The sequence below is a fragment of the Cherax quadricarinatus genome, chromosome 25 (genome assembly GCF_038502225.1).
Source record: "Cherax quadricarinatus isolate ZL_2023a chromosome 25, ASM3850222v1, whole genome shotgun sequence".
NCBI classification, from domain to species: Eukaryota; Metazoa; Arthropoda; class Malacostraca; order Decapoda; family Parastacidae; genus Cherax; species Cherax quadricarinatus.
The window spans coordinates 2,530,354-2,556,324 of NC_091316.1; the positions used below are offsets into that span (position 1 = coordinate 2,530,354).

At 37.4% G+C, this 25,971-nt stretch overlaps 1 protein-coding gene across 1 annotated transcript in view; it reads left to right on the forward strand.

Moving 5' to 3' along the window:
* Window positions 1–25,971, forward strand: part of Mtr4 (exosome RNA helicase Mtr4) — a 43,812-nt gene that overhangs the window by 4,634 nt on the left and 13,207 nt on the right. Inside the window, exons 2-13 of the mRNA XM_070088555.1 lie at window positions 977–1,096; window positions 3,139–3,739; window positions 5,243–5,437; window positions 8,751–9,048; window positions 9,314–9,474; window positions 11,064–11,189; window positions 11,892–12,042; window positions 18,314–18,486; window positions 19,890–20,030; window positions 21,889–22,050; window positions 23,297–23,485; window positions 24,356–24,578. Coding sequence (XP_069944656.1) covers window positions 977–1,096; window positions 3,139–3,739; window positions 5,243–5,437; window positions 8,751–9,048; window positions 9,314–9,474; window positions 11,064–11,189; window positions 11,892–12,042; window positions 18,314–18,486; window positions 19,890–20,030; window positions 21,889–22,050; window positions 23,297–23,485; window positions 24,356–24,578 — 2,540 coding nt within the window. The remainder of the gene's footprint in view (window positions 1–976; window positions 1,097–3,138; window positions 3,740–5,242; window positions 5,438–8,750; window positions 9,049–9,313; window positions 9,475–11,063; window positions 11,190–11,891; window positions 12,043–18,313; window positions 18,487–19,889; window positions 20,031–21,888; window positions 22,051–23,296; window positions 23,486–24,355; window positions 24,579–25,971) is intronic.

A 25,971-nucleotide genomic window follows, 5' to 3' on the forward strand; every position in this document is an offset into this window, starting at 1 on the left:
TGGTGTGGCTTATTGAGAATACCAAGAAACAATTAACCCCAGAGGATTTGCCACCCAGGATAACCCAAAAAAGTCAGTGTCATCGAAGACTGTCTAACTTATTTCCATTGGGGTCCTTAATCTTGTCCCCCAGGATGCAACCCACACCAGTCGACTAACACCCAGGTGAACAGGGAAAAATGCCTGGAACTAGTGCTCATATTGGTGAATTTAAAGCCAGCAAAGGTTGGTTTGAGAAATTTAAGAATCGTAGTGGCATACACAGTGTGATAAGGCCTGTTCTGGAAGAAAATGCCAAACAGGACCTACAGTACTCAGGAGGAAAAGGCACTCCCAGGACACAGTGTCTCATCAGTCATTGCTGCATCTTCAATAAAGGTAAGTGTCATTTATTCTTCATTTAGTAGAGTAGTACATGCACAATATATATTGTGCATGTACTACTCTACTATTGTGCATGTATCCTTCTCTTTGTGTGTAGGAAAATGTATATTTCATGTGGTAAAATTTTTTTTTTCATACTTTTGGGTGTCTTGCACGGATTAATTTGATTTCCATTATTTCTTATGGGGAAAATTCATTCGCATACCGAACATTTCGCATAACAATCAGCCCTCTTGCACGGATTAAAGTCGCTATGCGGGGGTCCACTGTAATAGCTTTTTTCATAGCAGGGAAAAATCATAGACAACACTACCGATGACTATCCCACTTTCATCATAGCCAACATGTGTAAATTATGATGAAACGTCAGTAGTCGCCTTTATTACAGAATAAAAAAATTTGGGATTAGACCTGCTTTCTTGGTTCAACATCTCTGTCTGAAAATAAAGTTGTACTATTGCATTAAGTAGCTGGTTACAGTTATAGCCCTGCACAGAGATGCCACATCTTGTTAGGATACTTTGATGATTTTATGCAGTTCATCTTGGGTAAATGTTGCTTTTATAATTAACTACTTTTTAATGATTTACAGAGCTACTGAGGAACTCAAACAGTTATTAAAAAAACGAGCAGCTGAAAGTGACAGCAAGATCAAAGGAACAGTTGTAAAGAAGCGCCGCTCACAAATTGAGACAACACAGTCTGAGCTGAGGTTGGTGCAGTAAAAGAAAGATTTTTGTTACCTGTTTAGTGTGCTCATTATGCTGTATGAATTTGTCATTGTAATTGGCTCTGTCTTCTAGTATTCTGATGTACAGTGTAAGACTTGATTACACCTGGGAGATTCTGAAGAGAAGTTGCAAAGGTTGGTGGATGAATTTGGGAGGAAAATTAAAAGCGAACAAAAGAAAGAGCAAGGCAATGAGGACAACAAAAAATTTAGGTAATGAAATCTTGGATATCAGATTGGAAGGAGGGAATATAGAGGAAGTGAATTGTACAGATATTTGGGATGGGCTTATGAAAGACGAGTTGAACCATAGAATTAATGAGGGGGGAAAAAGGTAAGTGGTGCATTGAGGCCTCTGTGGAGACAAAAAGGGAAATGTACGAGAGTACAGTGGTACAAGGCCTAGTCTCGGACTGGGCCATGGGGCATTGACCCCAGAAACCCTCTCCAGGTAACTCTTATATGGTTATGAAGCATGGGTGGTGAATGTTACAGTAAGGAAGAGGCTTGAGTCAGTGATGTCATGTTTGAGGACAATGTATGGTGTAAATGTTATGCAGAGAATTCATAACTTAAAGATTAGGAGGAGGTGCAGCATTATTAAAAGTATTATCCATAGGGCTGAGGAAGGGTTGTTGAGGTGGTTTGGATGTTTAGAGAGGGTGGAGTAAAATAGGATAACTTGGAGGGTGTATAAATTTGTAGTGGAGGGAAGGCAGGGTAGTGGTTGCCCTAGGAAAGGTTGGAGGGAGGGGGTAAAAGAGGTTTTTGCAAGAGGCTTGGACTTCCAGCAGGCATGTGTGGGTGTGTTAAATATGTGTAGAAGTGAATGGAGGCAAGTGGTTTTTATAACTTGATGTGATGTTGGAGTGTAAGCAAAGATAAAACTTATGAAGGGAAACCAGTCAGCCAGACTTAAGTCCTGGAACGATACACAAATAACCCGCACATAAAAGACAGAAGCTTACGACGACGTTTCGGTCCTACTTGGACCATTGACAAAGTCACACTGTGTGACTTTGTCAATGGTCCAAGTAGGACCGAAACGTCGTCGTAAGCTTCTGTCTTTTATGTGCGGGTTATTTGTGTATCGTTCCAGTCACGGTATTGTGCCTTTTTGTTATTTAAGTCCTGGAGGTGGGAAGTACAGTTCTTGCACTATGAAGGAGAGGTGGGGATATTTGCAGTAGTATTATAGTATTGATGTGGCTCTAGTATGACATTGATAGAGTGAGTGATGGTAAAAGTGTTAGTATAAGTCATTCTCCAGGCCCCTTAAATGACATACCAGGCCCATCTTGGAGTATGGAGTAGCAGCATGGAAACCACACCTGAGAAAGCATGTTATGAAAATGTACTGAGATTAATTTCAGAACTAAGGGGTATGATACTGTAATGACAGTGAGGGGAGGATAATGATATTTAATATAATGACATTGAAATACAGAAGAACCAGGAGAGAAATAACAACATACAAAATACGGTGCACAGAAGAATTGATAGGGTAAACAGGGATAGGCTGTTTGAGAGGCAGGAAACGGGTACTTAGGGGCACAGCTGGAAGTTAAACACATGTGATCCACAGGGATGTCAGGAGCCATTTCTTCAGTCTGAGGGTGATCGGGAAGTGGAGTGACCTTAATGAAGAAATGGCAGAGGCAGGTTTCATATATAATTTTATGAACAGGCACAAGAGTTCATGGAGAGTGAACTTAGCAAGCAGTAAGTTGAGAGGTGGGACCAGTATGCCACATACCGTTGGCATAGTTTGCAATGCACGCTTAAGATTTTTATTGTATAATGAAGTGTCTACGAACTGGTTAACCTTAGGACAGATGCCGAGGACCTTATATACTCACTCATAAGCATACTAAATTATGCACAGTGTATTGGTAATGATTTTTTTTTGTAGTGGGTGCTAAAGTAGTGCCCTAATATAAACAACCAGCATGCCCTGGTAATTTGTTGCAAACACTTTCCTTGATTATGCATCTTCTATAACTGCACATTTATATTCTTTCCAGATTAATAGAGGATTTACCAAGAATAGCAGTCCACATAATAGAAACTTTTGAAGCATGTACACACGAAGTGGCTGTACCCCCAGGAGAAATGTATGTTCCACTTCAGCCCCCCAAAGAGAAGCCAGCAAAGTCATACCAATTTATTTTGGACCCTTTCCAAAAAGAAGCCATATTGTGTATTGATAATAATCAATCAGTGTTGGTGTCTGCTCACACATCAGCCGGTAAAACTGTAGTTGCTGAATATTCGATTGCCATGTGTTTACAGAACAAGCAGAGAGTAATCTATACCACACCCATCAAGGCTTTGAGCAATCAGAAGTACAGAGATTTCAGTGATGAGTTTACTGATGTGGGTTTGTTAACTGGGGATGTCACTATCAATCCAAATGCCTCTTGCCTCATCATGACCACAGAAATTTTACGGTCAATGCTTTATCGAGGCTCAGAAGTAACACGAGAAGCTGGTTGGGTTATATTTGATGAGATACACTACATGAGAGACAAAGAAAGAGGATACGTTTGGGAAGAAACCATTATCCTTCTGCCTCCTACGGTTCACTTTGTCTTTCTTTCTGCAACTATTCCTAATGCAAGTCAGGTTAGTAAAATGTAAATACGAGTTTCCTTGATGACTTGTATAAAACTTTTCTTTTATAACTTTGGGATGTGCTACGTATTTAGTAATTGATTTCCCATTCAGGATTACTATATGTGCCACACATGAAGTCTTCTGTGAATGTGGTCACAAACTCTAGTACTGCTGAGTATTTTTTAAAAGTTCAAATAGTAGTTTTCAAATTACTGTACTTGCTGTAGGATATGCATGATTTTGAAAGGAAAAACTACTGTTGAGGCTAGCAGCACTAAATTTTACATTGTGACAGTGCACAGATGTGACTGGTAAAGCAGTGGGTGTGGCACATTTAACATTTCCCCATGAATAAAATAATGAAATATGCAGTACAGTACTTATAATTTTAAAGTTTCTCAAACATATGGTACTCAGTGTTTTTTCAATACAGTATATTGCTTCCATTAATAAATAAAATATTTAAAAGTTAAAGTTTATTAAAATTAATATTTGAAGTAGTGTGAGTACATTTCTGCAGTCTCAGAGTGGTCAGAAAATGGGTTGATCTTGGCGAGGAAGTTGTTAAGGTAGGTTCCATACATAGTTTTAAGAGCAAATACGATAGAGCCCACAAGGATAAGGAGAAAATCTGAAAAGGGGCAAGTTGACCCCTATAACCACAATAGACAAGTACATACATCATATACCTTTAAATCATTCCTTTGATATATTCAAAATATAATAATACCTTTTTTTTTTTCCTTGAAAAAAGAATACAGAATTAATCAGCTTAATAAATTTTTAGTAATATTTTCTTAAGCTGATTAATTCTGTATTCTTTTTCAAGTAAAAAAATTGTATTATTATATTTTGAATATAACAAAGGAATGATTTAAAGGTATGTGATGAATGTACTCACCTATTGTGTTACAGGGGTCAACTTGCCCCTTTTCAGATTCCTCCCTATCCTTGTGGGCTCTATTGTATTTGCTCTTAAAACTATGAATGGAGCCTACCTTAACAACTTCCTCACCAAGATCATTCCATTTTCTGACCACTCTGAGATTTCAGAAATACTTCCTAACATCCCTGTGGCTCACCTATGCCTTTAACTTCCAACAGTATCTTTGAGTTCCATTTTCTTGCCTCTCAAACAGCCTATCAATGTTTACCTTATCATTTTCTTTGATTATTTTGTACGTTGTAGTTGTGTCCCCCTGGTTCTTTTGTCCTGCAGTGTCATTAGGTCCAGTTCCGTTAAACTCTCATAGTTTGTGTCCCCCCATCATGTGTGTGTGTGCATGATTTATTTATTTACTATCATATTCAGAAGAATGGAATCAAAATAACTTGGCTGGAGCAATTCACAACTAACTCAAGTACAGGACAGACCAAAACATCATCTGGTTTTATCTGCCAATTTGAGTTAGCTGTGAGCTGTATTTATTCTCTTATGTTCTGTATAAGATTGCTTCACATAGCAGTATGTTCTGTTGTGGGATCGTAAGAGTTGTTAAATGTCATTTTCAGTTTGCCCAGTGGGTGTGTTATCTTCACCATCAGCCATGTCATGTGGTCTACACAGATTACCGACCCACTCCCCTCCAACATTATATCTTCCCAGCCGGGGGTGAAGGAATCTACCTAGCTGTTGATGAAACTGGCAAGTTCAGAGAAGATAATTTCAATACTGCTATGACTGTTTTGCAGAATGCTCCTGAACAGGTATATACATTTTTTTTTCTCAACAAACTGGCTGTATTCCACCAAGGCAGGGTGGCCCAAAAAGAAAAATGAAAGTTTCTCTTTTTAAATTTAGTAATTTATACAAGAGAAGGGGTTACTAGCCCCTTGCCCCCGGCATTTTAGCCGCCTCTTACAACACGCATGGCTTATGGAGGGAGAATTCTGTTCCACTTTCCCATGGAGATAAGAGGAAATAAACAAGAACAAGAACCAGAAAGAAAATAGCAGAAAACCCAGAGGAGTGTGTATATATATGCTTGTACATGTATGTGTAGTGTGACCTAAGCGTAAGTAGAAGTAGCAAGATGTACCTGAAATCTTGCATGTTTATGAGACAGAGAAAAGGACATCAGCAATCCTACCATAATGAAAACAATTACAGGCTTTCGTTTTACACTCACTTGGTAGGACGGTAGTGCCTTCCTGGGTGGTTGCTGTTTACCAACCTACTACCTATAAGATATATACATATATATATTCTTTCTTTCAACACACCGGTTGTATCCCACCGAGGCGGGGTGGTCCAAAAGGAAAAACGAAAGTTTCTCCTTTTACATTTAGTAATATATACAGGAGAAGGGGTTACTAGCCCCTTGCTACTGGCATTTTAGTCGCCTCTTACAACACGCATGGCTTATGGAGGAAGAATTCTGATCCACTTCCCCATGGAGATAAGAGGAAATAGACAAGAACAAGAACTAGAAAGAAAATAGAAGAAAACCTAGAGGGGTATGTATATATATGCTTGTACATGTATGTGCAGTGTGACCTAAGTGTAAGTAGAAGTAGCAAGACGTACCTGAAATCTTGCATGTTTATGAAACAGAAAAAAAGACACCAGCAATCCTTTCTTTCTTTCAACACACCGGCCGTATCCCACCGAGGCGGGGTGGCCCAAAAGAAAAAACCAAAGTTTCTCCTTTCAAATTTAGTAATATATACAGGAGAAGGGGTTACTAGCCCCTTGCTCCCGGCATTTTAGTCGCCTCTTACAACACGCATGGCCTACGGAGGAAGAATTCTGTTCCACTTCCCCATGGAGATAAGAGGAAATAAACAAGAACAAGAACTAGAAAGAAAATAGAAGAAAACCCAGAGGGGTATGTATATATACGCTTGTACATGTATGTGTAGTGTGACCTGAGTGTAAGTAGAAGTAGCAAGACGTACCTGAAATTTTGCATGTTCATGAGACAGAAAAAAGGACACCAGCAATCCTACCATCATGTAAAACTCTCTCCAGGTAAACTCCAGGTAAACAGGCTTTTGTTTTACACTCACTTGGCAGGACGGTAGCACCTCCCTGGGTGGTTGCTGTCTACCAACCTACTACCTATAAGGTATATACATAGAGATATTTATATATAGTATTTTGTTTTTTTGCCTTAGTGGAAGTCTCCTACAGGAATATAAGACTCTCCCCTCCTCCCCATCAAAAAGAAAACAATAAAACATTTAATATCATTCAACTGCTATCTTGCCCGTAGTTTGCTAACATCACAACTCAGATGACCCTCTGAACTGACACCTTCCCACCCCACCTCCAGGACTTTGAGTCCAGCTAACCAATGCTTGATACTTTGCTCACACTCCAACTGCAAGTCAACCTCTAAAAATTGTGTAACTACTAGCTCCAGTTTTGCAAACACTTGCTGAATGCTGAAGCCTCTACCATTTACCACCACCTTCCTTTATGGCTCTTTTTACAAAATCTAAATTCATGTTAGCAACAAAAAAAAAGTAAAACTGCAGTTCTTGCTGCATCCCACCACGGCAGGGTGACCTAAAAAAAAAGATAAACGTTTCTCTTTTTAAATTAGTAATGTATACAGGAGAAGGGGTTACTAGCTCCTTGCTTCTGACATTTTAGTCGCCTCTTATGACACACATGGCTTACGGAGGAAGAATTCTGTTCCACTTCCCCATGGAGATAAGCAGAAATGAACAAGAAGAAAACCCGGTGGGGTATGTATATACAGTATATGCCTGTACATACATGTATAGTGTGACTTAAGTGTAAGTAGAAGTAGCAAGACATACCTGAAACCTTGCATGTTTATGAGAGAAAAAAGACACCAGCAATTCTACAATCACATAAAACAAATACATGTTTCTGTTTTACACTCACTTGGCAAGATGGTAGTACCTCCCTGGGTGGTTACTGTCTACCAACCTACTACCTAGGATTTACTTAAATATGAGAATCCTTTATCAGAGGTGCTTGGGACAGGAAGTGCTTTGGATTTTGGAATATTTATAAATTTGTATATTACTGTGTTTAGACTTGGTTATGGGACCCAAGTCTAAACACAGTACTGTACAAAAAACAAAAATGATCACTTACAAAAAGATACCATGTTGTATGACGTAGATAATGCTATTTTTTTTCCCCAAAAATAAGTCAAGAAAATTTACTCAGCATCTTGGAGGCTGAAGGAAGGGAGAGTGGAAAAAAGTGTGAAACACAGCAAATGAAGGGGCATGGAGGAAGGAGATAGACAAGAGAGGAAGATAAAGAGGGATGTAGAGGATAAAATATGGAGAAGGTAATAAAGGGGGAGGGATGGAAATAAAGAAGAAGGAAAGCAGAGGGAAGGCTGATAGGGATATAGAAGGTAACAGTGTCACTCACACCAGTGTTAATCACACTAGTGTTGCTAACACCAGTGTTACTGGTTATGTCCTATTTCTCTCTCTCCTTAGCAAGGGACATTTGTCATTATTGAAGGGCTCTTGTTCTGAGGAAATAATTATAGCTAATTTTTTTTTTTTTTTTGTGAGTTCAGCTTTCCGTTGATATTCAGTATTGTGGTTTGTCTTTGAGACTAACTACCAGATTCATACAGGAGATATGAAGTGTCTATTTGTGGATGTGTGTAGATATTGTCTTTTTAATCTGTAAGCTAGGATCAGAGTCCCATAACAAAGTATGCTAACTTAAGAGTCATAGCTCCTATCTCCCCAATGCCTGCATTTTTCTCCATTGTGTGAATGTGGAGCTGGTGTTTTCTGCCTTGCAGTGCCTCATATATCATAATCTTTTACAGGTTTGTTTATATAATTTTTGAGCTTTTCAACGTTTTGCTAATGTTGTGTTATATATTATAGTTTATATATTATTATATCATGTTCAGGAAATAAACACTAATTATGGGGATGAATTCATCACCAGAACATTGATATACACTACAATAATTGTCCTAAGATGATTACCTAATCTCTCCCACCTGCAAAAATTTTAGTTCTTCATTTATTATATAATAATATTTTTATGAATTTTATCCCATACCAGTCAAGCTTACGAGGAAAGAAAGGTGGGGTCAAGGATAGTTCCGATTGCTATAAACTTGTAAAAATGATCATGGAGCGCAACTTTGCACCAGTTATCATCTTCAGTTTCTCAAAAAAGGAATGTGAAGCGTATGCTCTCCAAATGTCCAAGCTTGATTTCAATTTAGCAGAAGAGAAATTGTTGGTGGATGAAGTGTTCAACAATGCAATAGCAGTCCTCTCTGAGGAGGATAGACAGTTACCACAGGTGGTTTCAGTTCTACCCTTGTTAAGACGAGGGATAGGCATTCATCATGGAGGTGGGTAAATGACTGAATTTGACTCATTCTGTAAGAGCTGTTAAGAGAATGTTTGTAAGAAATTGCAATGAATTTTTATTGATGCAATTACTGAAATATGCTACCTAAAAACTTACTATATAGAGTACTGTTGTGATTTAGAGAGAATTGGTATATTGTCATAATATAAATAATATCTTGTTTGTTTTATACATCAAAATTATTGTATTGTATAGTAAATAAATTGGTTATTGTATTTACAACATTCTTAATTTTAAATTTTTAGGCTTACTACCTATTATCAAGGAGACGATAGAGATTCTCTTTGGCGAGGGTTTGGTGAAGGCCCTGTTTGCCACCGAAACATTTGCCATGGGTCTCAATATGCCTGCCAGAACTGTACTCTTCACTAATGTACGCAAGTTTGATGGACAGGATTTCCGTTGGGTAAGCACAGGTTATTTTCAACACTTCCTGGACTACAATTTTATCAAAGAATATATCTTAGTCAAGTATCTACTTTTTTCACTATTCTTTGATAGTTTAGTAAAACTATAATATTTTTAACCAACATGGACACATTTCGTACCATAATTTAATTATAAAATTATGTATAGGTAAATATCACTATATAATGGTGTAGGCTTGTTGATTTCTGACATTTGTGTATACAGGTCCACATTCCTTTATATGAAACCCTTGGGGCCAGTAGTGTTTCGAATTTCAGAATTTTTTGAATTTCAGAATGAAGGTGGGGTTTAGGGCAGCACCCCATAATCAAACATTAACACTGCAGCAAAAATGTATGAATACTTACACTAAGTGGGATAAATAAAGACTACAAATACTACTATGGCTTATTTATAGAGTAATTTATTGATAAATGAAATAATGGGATAATTATTTTTCATTAGTTTTTGGTCATCACTGTCACTAATACTTCAGTAACTTGTGTTTCTGTTTCTTTAAATCATAAACAGTGGTACTTCCAACACCATGTTCTTCATTAAGACGCTGCACTGACACACCACGATCAAGCTTCTGCAGTAACTACTTTCTACGTTATTGATAACATCAGATGCTTCTTTTTCTTTTTCTCACTGTTACCCATAGGGGTATCTGCAGCTCTTTTTGACATTTTCACAGTGAAATTAAACACAGTCACAAAATAAAAAACAAAAATGAAATATCAGCGAACAGCAGACACACATGTGAACACTACAAGCGCTGAGACACAACTGGCAGCGTTGGAATTATGTAAAGATGACTGAAGCTCCACACTCCATGAAAAAAACTTTGGTTTTCGGAACTTTTTGAATTTCAGAATTTCGGATAAAGGAATGTGGACCTGTATTTGCTTACTATATTTTATTGAATTTCTATTGCAATGCCAGTTGACTAGAATAGTTAAGGTTTGCAATTCCATTTATTTCAGCTCGTTTCTGCTTTGGATAAACTGCCTTAATAATACTGTACATAAATTGTTCATTTTCATCATTTTTAGAAATGCAACTATTATTACACTTCACACAAGTCCTCCCTGAAAATGAAAGGGAATAATATATAAAGGATTGTTCTGGAAGTTATTCCTAGTTGTAAGGACACTTCTTCCTTTATTTCTTCAGTAATGGTCATTATTATGGGAAGAAAACTATAACTCAGTAAACCCATTTCATCCTTATTTTCTATGGTATCGAACTTTGATGTGTTGACTTCAGTCAAGTAAGCTTATCAGAATTTCCATATTTCTTTCTTTCAACGCACCAGCCATATCCCACTGAGGTGGGGTGCCCCAAAAGGAAAAACGAAAGTTTTGCCTTTTAAATTTAGTAATATGTACAGGAGAAGGGGTTACTAGCCCCTTGCTCCTGGCATTTTAGTCGCCTCTTATAACACACATGGCTTACAGAGGAAGAATTCTGTTCCACTTCCCTATGGAGAATAACTTATTTTATGCAGACTAAATATGATATAGGTGTCTTGCATGAAGACATGATATTGTAATTAATAACCTCCATTATTATTCTTTATTTTAGCTAACTTCAGGAGAATACATCCAGATGTCTGGCCGTGCAGGTCGACGAGGAAAGGACGACAAGGGTATTGTTATAATGATGGTTGATGAGAAGCTTAATACTTCAGTTGTAAAGAATTTGGTGCAAGTATGTTATTTATATATTACCATTTTTTCTTTCTGAATACAATAAAGTACTAAATATATTCTAAGGGTGTGTCTAGTTTTTCACAAGGACAGAACATTCATTTATGTATTGTATATTCCATGCTGAGGAATACTTCATGATTATGTCCTGTTTCTCTCTCTCCTTAACAGGGGACACTTGTGATTATTAAAGAGCTCTTTGTCTGAGGAAATCTAGTTGATTTTTTCTGTTCCTTTTTCCTGACCAGATCTGTATATCTCGCTTTTTCTAGATTATTTATTACATTGTGATAATTTTCGAAGTATGGTATGACTTATGGCTTATGACTATGTAATTTATGATGTGGTCTGTGGAATGCATCTAATGTACTTATGTTTCTCTTCTTCCCAGATTAAGTACAGTTTTCCATCCTTCTCATGAATAGCCACATCATGTGTACTGTTTGTGCTTTTTGCATGGTTCAGTTCCATAACCCACACTTCTTTCATCTTTTCACTGAGTTATTTAAGCATACTGTACTTTGGTATTTAAAATACTTAGTATATAACTAGGTGAAAAGCAAGCAGAGACCTTTAAATTTATTACAGTTTGGCCATATTATTTTAACTGGTGTAATAAGCATAGTGTTATTGTACATACTGTTTGAAAAATAACTATATTCTTTTTCATCCTACCTTCAGTTGAATCTGTTTAATCACTTAGGGCAAAGCTGATCCCATCAATTCTGCCTTCCACCTGACATATAACATGGTGCTGAACTTGTTACGTGTGGAGCAGATAAACCCTGAATATATCCTGGAGAGGTCATTTTTCCAGTTCCAAAACTATTCATCTATTCCATCACTTTGTGAGCGTGAGTATACTCCTTTATATGTTTCAGGAAGCTGATTAGCTAGATATTTTTAGGAATTACAGTGTCTGCTCTTAAATTTAGGTCAAACATTAACCCTTTCAGGGTCCGTCCCGTAGATCTACGGCTTTGCGTTCAGTGTCCAAACCGTAGATCTACGTCATGAGCTCAGCTCACTCTGATAAACTGTGAGTGGTACACTTGGGCCTAGATATGAGAGAATACATCTATGTGGTATGTGTGCACCACATAAAACAAATCCTGCAGCACACTGTGTATAATGAGAGAAAAAAAACTGAAACCAAGATTTTCGATTAAAACAGCAACTTTGCAGTGTTTTTTGTATGTTTTTTATAGTTGTATTTGCAATTTCTTGGTCTCATTTGATAGAATGGAAGACATATTACAGAAATAGAGATGATTTTGATTGGTTTTAGCACCGGAAATGGCTTGAAACTGAGCTCAAAGTAGCGGAAATGTTAAATTTTTGTCGATGTTCAAGAGTAAACAAACGACCTCACACGTCTAATACACGCCAGCTGGTGGATCTTATAGACATTCACAAATGTGGTGATGATATTTATACAATTATTACAATATTGCATAACAGTAAATCTTCTATTTTTTGGTGTGAATAAAAATTCATTATGTAAATAAAAAATAAAAATGGGATTTATTTGTAAAGCCTCAAAACGTAACTAATGAACCGAGGAAATGTTAGTTTAGTGCCAGGAATGCCTACATTGTTTATTCTGGGTGCTATTTTGAAATTGGAATATTTTGAACTTTGTGTTAAATTGGCCAAATTACCAATTTCCGTTCACTTTATTTTGTAGTTAAAACAGTTGACTTGGCGATTTCTTGTGCTCAATCGATAGAATAGAAGTAATACTAGTAAAATAGCTAAGAATTTGGTAGACTGGAATGATGTAATTGGCCTAAAATGGAAGTCAAAGTCGGCAAAATCGCCAATTCGTGAATATCGCTGACACATCAAAATTCGCGAGAGCATAATTTCGTCAATTTTCCATCAAATTTCGTACTTTTTGTTTTATTACCTTTGCAAAAAGATTCTCTACCATTCCATAAGAAAAAATAACAAATTTTTTTTTGGAAAATTCTTGGACACTGGGGCACCACTTCAGATTTGGGCCTTGGACCCTGAAAGGGTTAAACTGTAATGTCTATTCTTTTCTGGTAAGGAAGCTAGAGGGCAAGTGATGGTAAACATGAGGGCAGTCTGGTGTGTATCGAGGAATCGAACCTGTTGGGCTCAGGAACTTAAGTTCCCTCCTGAATGAACCTGTTCACCTAGCAGAACATTGTTACCTGGATATTGATTGACTATTTTGGGTGGCATCCTAGGGTGTAATAGTATACTTTTAGATAGGTCTGAACCCTGAATTGCACTGAGATAGAATAAAAGCTCTTAGTCTGTAAATTCAGGTATCAAAAAATCCAAAACCATTACTGTTTTAACATTGGATACTAAGAAAGAATTATATGAGAATTTACACTTTTCCTTTGGCTTACAGACAAGAAACAAAAATAACACTTTTTATTTGCAGTATAGTATATGGTATATATGGCTTGGAATAGTTTTAAAAAATGCAGTATTAGAATGTGGGGCAGAAGTTTGTGGTTATAGGAGGGTGGGTGCAGGAGGAAAGAGGAGTGATTGGTGGAATGATGAAGTAAAGGGGGTGATAAAAGAGAAAAAGGTAGCTTATAAGTGGTTTTTACAAAGCGGAAGTGTTATAAGAAGAGCAGAATATATGGAGAGTTAAAGAAAGGTGAAGAGAGCAGTGAGAGAGTGCAAAAGGAGAGCAGATGATAGAGTGGGAGAGGCACTGTCAAGAAATTTTAATGAAAATAAGAAAAAAATTTGGAGTGAGTTAAACAAGTTAAGAAAGCCTAGGGAACAAACAGATTTGTTAGTTAAAAACAGAGTAGGGGAGTTAGTAGATGGGGAGATGGAGGTGGAATGGAAATATATGTGGAGGTATTGGGTATATGGTGGGAATATTTTGAGGAACTTTTAAATGTCGACGAAGAAAGGGAGGCGGTAACTTCATGCATTGGCCAGGGAGGTATACCATCTTTTAGGAGTGAAGAAGAGCAGGATGTGAGTGTAGGGGAGGTACATGAGACATTATGTAGAATGAAAGGGGGTAAAGCAGCTGGAACTGACGGGATCGTGACAGAAATGTTAAAAGCAGGGGGGGATATAGTGTCAGAGTGGTTGGTATTTTTGTTTAATAAATGTATGAAAGAGGGGAAGGTACCTAGGGATTGGCAGAGAGCATGTATAGTTCCTTTATATAAAGGGAAGGGGGACAAAATAGATTGTAAAAATTATAGACAAATTAGTTAACTGAGTATACCAGGAAAAGTGTATGGTAGGGTTATTGAAAGAATTAAGAGGTAAGACAGAATGAAGGATTGCAGATGAGCAAGGAGGTTTGAGAGTGGGTAGGGGATGTGTAGATCAGGTGTTTACATTGAAGCATATATGTGAACAGTATTTAAATAAAGGTAGGGAAGTTTTCATTGCATTTATGGGTTTAGAAAAGGCATATGATAGAGTGGATAGGGGAGCAATGTGGCAGAAGTTGCAAGTATACAGAATTGGTAGTAAGTTACTAAATGCTGTAAAGAGTTTTTATGAGGATAGTGAGGCTCAGGTTAGGGTGCGTAGAAGAGAGGGAGGTCTTAGACAGGGATGTGTAATGTCACCATAGTTGTTTAATATATTTATAGATGGGGTTGTAAAAGAAGTAAATGCTAGGGTGTTGGGGAGAGGGGTAGGATTAAATTATGGGGAATCAAATACAAAATGGGAATTCAGTTACTTTTTGCTGATAATACTGTGCTTATGGGAGATTCTAAAGAAAAACTGCAAAGGTTAGTGGACGAGTTTCGGAGAGTGTGTAAAGGCAGAAAGTTGAAAGTGAGTATAAAAAAGAGTAAGGTAATGAGGGTGTCAAATGATTTAGATAAAGAAAAATTGGATATCAAATTGGAGAGGAGGAGTATGGAAGAAGTGAATGTTTTCAGATATTTGAGAGTTGACGTGTCAGTGGATGGATTTTTGAAGGATGAGGTTAATCATAGAATTGATGAAGGAAAAAAGGTGAGTGGTGCATTGAGGTATATATGGAGACAAAAAATGTTATCTATGGAGGCAAAGAAGGGAATGTATGAAAGTATAGTAGTACCAACACTCTTATATGGGTGTGAAGCTTGGATTGTAAATGCTGCAGCGAGGAGGCAGTTGAAGGCAGTGGAGATGTCCTGTCTAAGGGCAATGTGTGGTGTAAATATTATGCAGAAAATTTGGAGTGTGGAAATTAGGAGAAGGTGTGGAGTTAATAAAAGTATTAGTCAGAGGGCTGAAGAGGGTTTGTTGAGGTGGTTTGGTCATTTAGAGAGAATGGATCAAAGTAGAATGACATGGAGAGCGTATAAATCTGTAGGGGAAGGAAGGCGGGGTAGGGGGTCGTCCTGGAAAAGGTTGGAGGGAGGGGGCAAAGGAGATTTTGTGGGCGAGGGGCTTGAACTTCCAGCAAGCGTGCGTGAGCGTGTTAGATAGGAGTGAATGGACATGAATGGTATTTGGGACCTGACGAGCTGTTGGAGTGTGAGCAGGGTATTATTTAGTGAAGGGATTCAGGGAAACCGGTTATTTTATATAGCCGGACTTAGAGTCCTGGAAATGGGAAGTACAATGCCTGCACTTTAAAGGAGGGGTGAGATATTGGCAGTTTGGAGGGATATGTTGTGTATCTTTATACGTATATACATACTTCTAAACTGTTGTATTCTGAGTACCTCTGCAAAAACAGTGATTATGTGTGAGTGAGGTGAAAGTGTTGAATGATGATGAAAGTATTTTCTTTTTGGGTCACCGTGTCTCAGTGGGAGACGGCCGACTTGTTAAAAGAAAAAAAAAGATAAATTTTTTTTTTCTTTTTGGACCACCCTGCTTCAGTGGGATACAACCAGTTTGTTGAAAGAAGAAAGAAGATATGGTACATGTTGGGCACTAAATAAAATGGGTTGATTTAAAATTCAGTTGGTTGGAATAAAGTGTTTTAAAATTTGCATGTGATAGTATGTGTGAAGAAATAAGCAACAATTAAATTTAAGTAACTATTTATTTTATTTATTTATTTAGAAATTTTAGCATACATACAGAGGTACAAAAAAAATACAGGTAAGAGCAACATGCCAAAGCCACTTATATGCATAGCATTACGGGCTGGCTTAAAATTAACTTAAGATTAACTAAGCAATGATGAAATCGGTGATAAGACATTATTGTAAACAGATAACTATAAAGCACAAATGATTATTACAAAGACAGGTCATATGGTTGCTTGCATTGCTGTTCATTCAGTAGAATGGAGTATTCTGTTAGGTAGTGTATTTAAAAAAATAACAAAGTTAGATTGGGTCCTAGGTTTAACATTTATGTGATATAATTGTGAGTAATATTTTGGATATACAATTTATAAGGTTCAGTTATTCAGTATTTATTTGGTTTTGAGTGAGTAAGTGAACTTTGAGAAGAGACTTGAATTTATAAACAGGTAGTGTTTCTTTTATATTTACAGGTAATGAATTCCAGATTTTAGGGCCTTTTATGTGCATTGAGTTTTTGCATAGCGTGAGATGGACACGAGGAACATCAAAGAGTGATCTGTGCCTTGTGTTATGGTCATGTGTTCTGTTGAGGTTGGCAAGGAGATGTTTGAGGGGAGGGTTAATATCAGAGTTAAGTGTTCTATGTATGTAATAGGTGCAATAATAAGTATGGATGTTTTGTATGGTGAGTAGGTTGAGTGTTTTGAATATTGGTGGAGTGTGTTGCCTGTAGTGAGAATTTGTTATTCTAACTGCAGCCTTTTGTTGGGTAATTAGTGGTCTGAGATGGTTAATTGTTGTTGAGCCCCATGCACAAATTCCATAGGTGAGATAGGGGTAAATAAGAGAGTGATAAAGGGCCAGGAGGGCTGACTGTGGAACATAGTACCGTATCTTCGATAGTATGCCTACAGTCTTGGAAATTTTCTTAGAAATTTGTTGTATATGTGTATGAAATTTGAGTCTATTATCGAGGTGGATTCCTAAGAATTTTCCCTCTGTTAGCTTTGTGATAGGTGATCCGTTTATCGTTATGTTAAGAGGTACATCTGTAGCTCTGTTACCAAACTGAATGAAGTAGGTTTTGTCAATGTTTAGTGTAAGTTTGTTAGTCCTCATCCAGGTAGATATTTTCTGTAATTCGGTGTTTACAGTATTGGCTAGCGTGACTGGGCTCGGGTGAGAGAAGACGTATGTAGTGTCATCTGCAAAAAGTGTGGGTTTGAGTAATTGCGAAGCATTTGGTAGGTCATTTATGTATAGGAGAAAGAGAAGAGGGCCAAGGACACTTCCCTGTGGGACACCAACTGTAATTGGTTGTGCGAAAGAGCTTGCCCCATTTGCGTACACATATTGGCTTCTGTTGCTGAGGTAAGACTTGAGGTAGTTGAGGGAGTGCCCTCTAATGATGAAGCTTTAGAAATAGCAAAAGATGTAGGTTCCATTGATGGAGATTGGAATTAGAGAAATATTGTAATTAATAATCTTTGGTATATGCAAAAAAAAAAAAAAAAAGAAAAAAGAAAAATAAAGGTTGATGTAATTGTAAGAAGAATTTAGAAGAGTAAAGTATGAGAAGTTAGTATGGTGGGTAGGCAACCATCTGGAAGGCCAGTGTGGTACAACCTGTGAATATATTGCAATCCATTTCTTATACCACATTTATTTTGAGACAGATTTATTGGTAAGTAAATATAAGACAAGATGGTGGTTGTGCCAGCTGCTTCCATTGCAGCAGACAGCTTATATCACATATCAGAATTACAAATTTATTACACCGAACATTTTGGGCAAATTTTTAACTAGCAATTATTAAATTGGTAATTTAAGTAAACCTTGTGCTAGAACATGATTATATTTCTTGGTTTCTTTTAACACACCTGCTCTATCCCACTGAGGCAGGGTGGCCCAAAAGGAAAAACGAAAGTTTCTCCTTTAACATTTAGTAATATATACAGGAGAAATGGTTACTGGCCCCTTGCTCCCGGCATTTTAGTCTCCTCTTACAACACGCATGGCTTACGGAGGAAGAATTCTGTTCCACTTCCCCATGGAAATGATTATATTTATTGCAATAAAAAAAAAGGCTTTCAAAAAGTAAGGAAATTCATTTTATTTCAAACTTCAGGTGTGAGGAGTTGTGAAAAGGCATTGGAATCTGTGACTGTACCACGAGAGGGTGAGGTGGAGAGTTATTACAAGATTAAACAGACTATACATAACCTGAAGAATGAGCGGCATGCTTTCATTACACGACCTATATACATCATGCCATTCCTACAACCAGGAAGGTTGGTCTATGTGAGTAGAAACATTATTACATTGTATGAATAGAAAGTATTTTGATTTAATTCTCTAAGAAATTATACCAGTTACAATTTACAATTGATTATTCATATTCATGCATCACAAGTCAGTCTTGGAAGGGAAGTGCTAAAGTTTGTAATATTTAATAGTCTTCATAATAATTCATTTTAAATTGGCATATTACAGTATTTGAGGATAAATAATATTTCACTGTGGTACAATTGAGCCCACATGGTAAACAGTTAAACAGTAAATAAGAAGGGAAATTAGGAGACGGTGTGGAGTTAATAAAAGTATTAGAGGGCTGAAGAGGGGTTGTTGAGGTGGTTTGGTCATTTAGAGAGATTGGATCAAAGTAGAATGACATGGAGAGCATTTAAATGTGTAGGAGAAGGAAGGCGGAGTAGGGGTCATCCTCAAAAAGGTTGGAGGGAGGAGGTAAAGAAGGTTTTGTGGGCGAGGGACTTGGACTTCCAGCAAGCGTGCATGAGCATGATGGAGACGAATGGTTTTTGGGACCTGACGAGCTGTTAGAGTGTGAACAGGGTAATATTTAGTGAAGGGATTCAGAGAAACCAGTTATTTTTATATAGCCGGACTTGAGTTCTGGAAATGGGAAGCACAATGCCTGCACTTTAAAGGAGGGGTTTGGGATATTGGTAGTTTGGAGGGATGTGTAATAGGATGGTATATATATAATTGGGGCCCTGATATTATATTCTATAGGGAGTTCATTATATTATTTCAGGTCACTTTTTATATTGTATCTTTATATATGCTTCTAAACTGTTGTATCTGGGCACCTCTGCAAAAACAGTGATTATGTGTGAGTGAGGTGAAAGTGTTGAATGATGAGGAAAATATTTTCGTTTTGGGGAGTTTCTTTTTGGGTCACCCTGTCTAGGTGGGAGATGGCCGACTTGTTAAAAAAAAAAAAAAGGCTACTACATATATTGGCTTACCACTGATGTTGTGTTTAGTAATAAAAATATGCACTTATTTCTTCATTTCTGTTCATTTGCTCCATTGAGAGCAGTTATATTACACTGTTGTATTTGCAATATTAATCCAACAGCAGCATTAATCACATGCATGAATGCAAGTGTATTAATTGCAACATACTGACAGTGTAATGGTGTCCTGCTGTGGTTGAAATATTCACAAATGCAGAGGAAAACTGTCAGCTATTCACTAATTTTCTATCTTGGAATGCTGCAAATAACCATGGCCATTTCTTCTTGTATACAATTAGAAGATCGCACGATGTAGTTTTGGTGTATGAGGGATACATTATTTGCGGCATGCTACAGGTTTATGGCTTGTTTATAAATATATATGAATTGAATTGAAAAGTGTAAGACAGAGATGATTTATATTTTCCCTCATGAATTCAACAGGTTAAGAATAATGAAGATGATTTTGGCTGGGGTGTAGTGCTTAGCTATAAGAAACAAGAAGACAAAAAGAATCCGATGGAGGCTCCAATAATAACTGTAGATGTTATATTACGTGTATCAGAGGCAACAGCTACTTCAAAGGTTTGTGTGTTGTGTATCTGTTGTGTGGAAAGAAATGTTATAAAATACCAACATGATGAAAAAAAAGACAAATGCAGTATAACGCAATCCTTCATTGACTGTTTCGCCCACACAGTGGACTTTATCAAGTCACAAACACTGTGTGGACTAAATGTTGTCAATAAAAGATTGCATTATACTGCATTTGTGTGTCTTCCATCTTTATTGTATGTTGAGAAAGTTTAGAACAAAAAGGCACAATACTATGACTGGAACAATACACAAATATCCTCACAGGAGAGAGGAGCTTACAACGATGTTTTGGTCCAACTTGGACCATTTCCAAAGTCACACTAACAAAAAAGGAGAGAAGGGGGGAGTATATATAGGCCAGTAGACAGGAACAGGACAAGAGAGGTAGTAGAAAAGGAAGAAGAGTATAGTGGTAGAGGTGGTAGTAGTAGTAGTGGTAGAGGTGGTGGTAGTAGTAGTAGTAGAGGAGTCAGTCAAAGACTAAAAGAGGAGCACTGCAAGGGAGCTAGGGGCCCACAAAGGGTAGGAACAGAAGCACAGAGGGGGAAAAATAATAATAATGGACCAAATACCCAAGGCAGAAGAAAGAAAACCCAAAGGAAAAAGTGGAAAGGGGAAGAGGGAGAAGGAGGAAGAAAGAATCAGGTTAAGTCATGGGTGTTTTGAAGTTTGGAGCATTTTATAATGTAATGGCAAAGGAAGGCATCTACAGAGACAAAGCTAGGACTAAGAGTCATACAAGGAATCCTCCCTTATACACAACTTTCCTTGTATTAATCTTAGTCTTGGCTTTGTAGATGCCTTCCTTTCCCATTACATTGTAAAATGCTCCAGACTTCAGAACACCCGTGACTTAACCCGATTCTTTTTTCCCCCTTCTTCTTCCTGTTTCCTCTTTCTCCTTTGGGTTTTCTTTCTTCTGCCTTGGGTATTTGGTCCATTATTATTATTTTTTCCCCTCTGTGTTCTTGTTCCTACCCTTTGTGGGCCCATGGCTCCCTTGCAGTGCTCCTCTACTAGGGCAGATATGCGAGTGAGGGGCCTTGATACAAGGAATTGGACTTCTCCCCTTCCTTGGCTCAAATCTGATTGCATCCCATTCCCCAGGTGCTGTATAACCCCTGTGAGTTTAGTGCTTCTTTCTAAATATAATAATAGCTATCCAGTGAGCACTGAAAAGTTTTGCCAGAAATGTTTTGATATATGTAAGCTACCTCATGGATAATATTCACTTGTTCCATTGTTTGTAACCACTGATCATTCAGATGTGTTTCTACTGTTTTTGTGAATATAGTATCTGAATCTATGCCCTTTTCATTATAAATCATAATCAAAATCTAAGGGTAGGTTTTCTAAGAAAATTGATGAATCATGAATATTCTAATCTTCACCTATTTAGAGAAGGGAGAAAGGGAACAGGGCTTTGCTAACCTTGACCACTGCTGTCACCATAAGGCAGAATTAACTCTTATCTCTGGTTTAATTATTGGATTTTTTTAATTTATCATTATTAAGATATCTTCTTTCAACAAACTGGATCCCACTGAGGCAGGGTGGCAAAATATATATATCTTGATTATAAAAGTATTATGGGCATTTTTAGATTTGAATTCTAAAATAAAGTTGAGTTTGATATTTTACTCTTTGAGATTGGTATAGTGGTTCATCATAAAAATTTATGTATTGAAAATCTAGAGTAAATAACTTTCTACTATGAAATGTAAATGTAATTTGCAATCTTATTTTAAAAACCAGGCAATTCTAATTGATGCAAAAATAGCTACACATATGAACTGTATTTTCAATATGCAGCATGTTACTAACTTTCTTGTGTCAACTTTAATAGGTGACTTCAGATTTAAAACCTCCTAAAGCAGGTGAGAAGAGTGAGCCGGTGGTGATGTCAGTCATGTTGAAGTTGATTCATGAAGTGTCAGCAGTTAGGCTCAAACTACCCAGTGACCTCAAACCTCTGGATCAGCGTGTCATGGTCATGAAGATGGTTCAGGTGAGAGTATGCATTTTGTGTTATGCTTCCAGTGGGGCATGAGTGTGAAAAGTTTTGAGCCAGAATAGTCAAGAAGGACAATCTGAGGAACAAATTTGGTGTTACAAGGATAACTAGAGAAAAAAAAGATAAAGAAACCTGTAAATATGTAAATGTTTGACTCAGAGGACAGTGCCAAATATTCCTATGACTGGTTTTGAGTTTCTACCTCTGCAGCCTGGCCTATGACCGAACTATCTTGCAAGTGCCTAAGCAGCCAGATTTAGTGGTTCCCATAACTATAATATGTTCAAGATATTGATTAGAAGAAAATGTGGGACTGCTGAAAGTATTATCCAGAGGGCTGAGGAGGGGTTATTGAGGTGGTTTGGACATTTAGAGAGGATGAAGCAAAACAGGAAGACTTGGAGGGTGTATAAATCTGTAGTAGAGGGAAGGTAGGGTAGGGGTCATCCTAGGAAAGGTTGGAGGGAAAGGGGTATGTGAGCAGTTTGGACATCCAACAGGCATGTGTGAGCATAGATAGGAGTGAGTAGAGACAAATGGGTTTTGTGACTTGACATGCTGTTGGAGTGTGAGCAGGGTAACACTTATGAAAGGATTCAGGGAAACTGGTAAGCTCAACTTGGGTCCTGGATGTGGGAAGTATGGTACCTGCACTCTGAAAAAGGGACAGGGGGTGTTGCTGTATAAAGGGGCATCTGAGCTGTAATGTTGGCATGCCTTTGGTAGGATGGTGATGGAGTGAGTGATGGTGAAAGTGGAGAAATCTTTTTCAGGTCACCCTACCTCGGTGGGAGACGGCTGGTGTGTTAAAAGAAAAATGTTTGATTTCAGGTGCTCTATTTAATGAAACTTTGATGTTTTTCATACAAATATTTTTGCACTCTAGATAAGCTAATGAACTGTGAAATGGCTAATATATGTAGGGTTCACATAGTAAAATTGGAGGCAGAATGAAAAACAGTGTGGTGTTATGTATCACTAGCACATTATTATAAAATTTCTGTAAAAATATTGTGGGAATATGCACTTAATGTTTACATGATTTTCACAAATGTTATAATTTCCCTCCAAGTTTTGGTGAATATCAGTTTTGAAATAAAAGACTTGTTGCACTTTTCTATAGTTCATTGGTTGAATATTTTAATAAAACCTAAATTGAACTTAGTAATATATCTGGCGAGTACAATATGTAATGCTAAATAGGTAATAAGCAATTCTCGTTTTCCTTTTCATCAAACAGGAAGCTCTGAAGAGAGTTCCAGAAAACCAGTTCCTATTAGACCCAGTGAAGAACATGAAGATAAAGGATGATATATTTTTGGAGATTGTTAACAAACTTGAGAAATTTAAGGTCCGACTCGAGTCGCACAAACTACATAGGGACCCGGACCGAGAAGCACTTTATGAAAAGTTTTCCAAGAAAATGGATGTAGGTTGACTGTGTGTATTACCAGTAATAGAAGTACTCTACATAGAATATATATCCACTTAAATATCATTTTGCTGAAAAATTACCCAATACAGCCTCCCCTCACTTAGCGACGTACTCGTTTACTGACGCCTCGGACTTATGATGGGCTCTCTGACCAGTATGCATGCCTAAATAATGTATACTAGAGCCAATTTCCTCTATTCTGTTTATTACAATATACAGTACACTACTGAATAAACATTTAAAAATATACCAGAGATGTTATAAATGGTGCAAAGGTGACATTAAAATAATATCAAAGATATTTGACACAAACCCACTACCATTATAGTATGCTCCTCACTTAGCGATGAATTCATTTACCGACATGGTCTTAGGAACGGAACTTTGTCGTTAAGTGAGGAGAGGCTGTACATAATACATACAGATTGTAAAGTTCCTTTAACCAAAGGCAAAAATTTTACGAAAAGACACATGTAAAAATTTTTATGAATGTAAAATTTGTAAATGCAGTTTCATTGGGTCTTGATGCCTTTAATATGGATATGTTGTCAAGTGTCTATTTCCTTATTGGGTACTTTATATTTTCACCTGGTATTGGCCCTTGCTCATTTGTAAATTCACTATGTAACCTCCTGTTAAGCTCTTCAGATGTGGCTGTGAAGTAGCTTTTATGTCATTCACTGCTATGTCTCTGAGGCAACAGCCACTCTGATGTTATGCAGTGTGGTGAACCTTACTTGTATATCATAAGTCATTTGTAACACATTAATGCATATACTGAAGTCTGCCTAATTTTTTTTCAAATTGATACCTATAATATTAAAAAAATGATCTAATACAAAGCAAACTTGTGCTTTTTTACAGTTGAAGAAGGAACTGGGCATTGCTGAAGTAGACCTTAAAAGAGCTAAGTCTCTCTTGCAAATGGATGAGCTCAAGTGTCGAAAGCGTGTCCTCCGTCGCTTGGGTTATGCCACTTCTCAGGATGTGATTGAACGTAAAGGTCGAGTAGCTTGCGAATTGTCAGCAGCAGATGAACTCTTGATAACGGAGATGCTTTTCAATGGTCTTTTCAATAATTTAACAGGTGAGGAATTTAACACTGTCATTTCTATATATTGTTTAATCATAAATGAATTAAAATGGAAATTCAGATTTGGGTCACTAAAAAATGGATGTCATCAGAACCAATCCCAATCCTCTGACCCCCAAGTGACTGAGCACTTAATAATTCATGTCATTCAAAAACAAAGTGATTTTTTAAACTTGTACAGTGCTATCTGTTCATAAATATTAATTATATTCCCATGTGCAATTGGCTCTTATTTAATGACCTACATAGGGACTAAACAAAACATTCTTTAAGTGAAAAATACATTACACATATTGTCTTTTCCCATAGAAGCTTATGTTATAACTTGAGATGCAAACTGGGAAGTTAATTCTTTTGTATCTAAGTACTATTCATTTTGGAGGTGATGAATTTCATAAACATCCACTTGATTTATATAAGATGGCAATGTGTGCGACCACACACTGGTTGACTCAACCATTGCTTAATCCACAGCTTATACCTTCTGTCCTTCCTCATGGTCACTGAAAATTTTCTAACCATAAGGTTTTATTTCACTGCACTAATGGTAATATAAGCCTTTTCTTTAACTTCTTTTAATTCTAGATCACTAATAATAGCTTTTTTATTATTAACACATCGGCCTTCTCCCACCAAGGCAGGGTGGCCAGAAAAAGAAAACTTTCATCATCATTCACTCCATCACTGTCTTGCCAGAGGCATGCTTACACTAGTTATAAAACTGCCACTGTACTTCCCATCTCCAAGACTCAAGTCCAGCCTGCCGGTTTCCTCGACTCCCTTCGTAAATATTACCTTGTTCATACTCCAACAGCAACTCAAGTCCTAAAATCCATTTGTCTCCATTTGCTCCTATCTAACACACACACACATGCTTGCTGGAAGTCAAAGCCCCTCGTACACAAAACCTCCTTTACCCCCTTCCTCCAACCTTTCCTAGGCTGACCCCTACCCCGCCGTCCCTTCACTACAGATTTATACACTTGAAGTCATTCTGTTTTGTTCCATCCTCTCTACATGTCCGAACCACCTCAGTAACCCCTCCTCAGCCCTCTAGATAACAGTTTTGGTAATCCCGCATCTCCTCCTAATTTCCAAGCTACGAATTCTCTGCATTATATTCACACCACACATTGCCCTTAAACATGACATCTCCACTGCCTCCAGCCTTCTCCTTGTTGCAACATTCACCAGCCATGTTTCACACCCATATAAGAGCATTGGTATAACTATACTCTCATACATTCCCATCTTTGCTTCCATGGATAAAGTTCTTTGATTCCACAGACTCCAAAGTGCACCACTCACCTTTTTTCCCTCGTCACTTCTATGATTCACCTCATCTTTCATAGACCCATCTGCTGACACATCCACTCCTAAATATCTG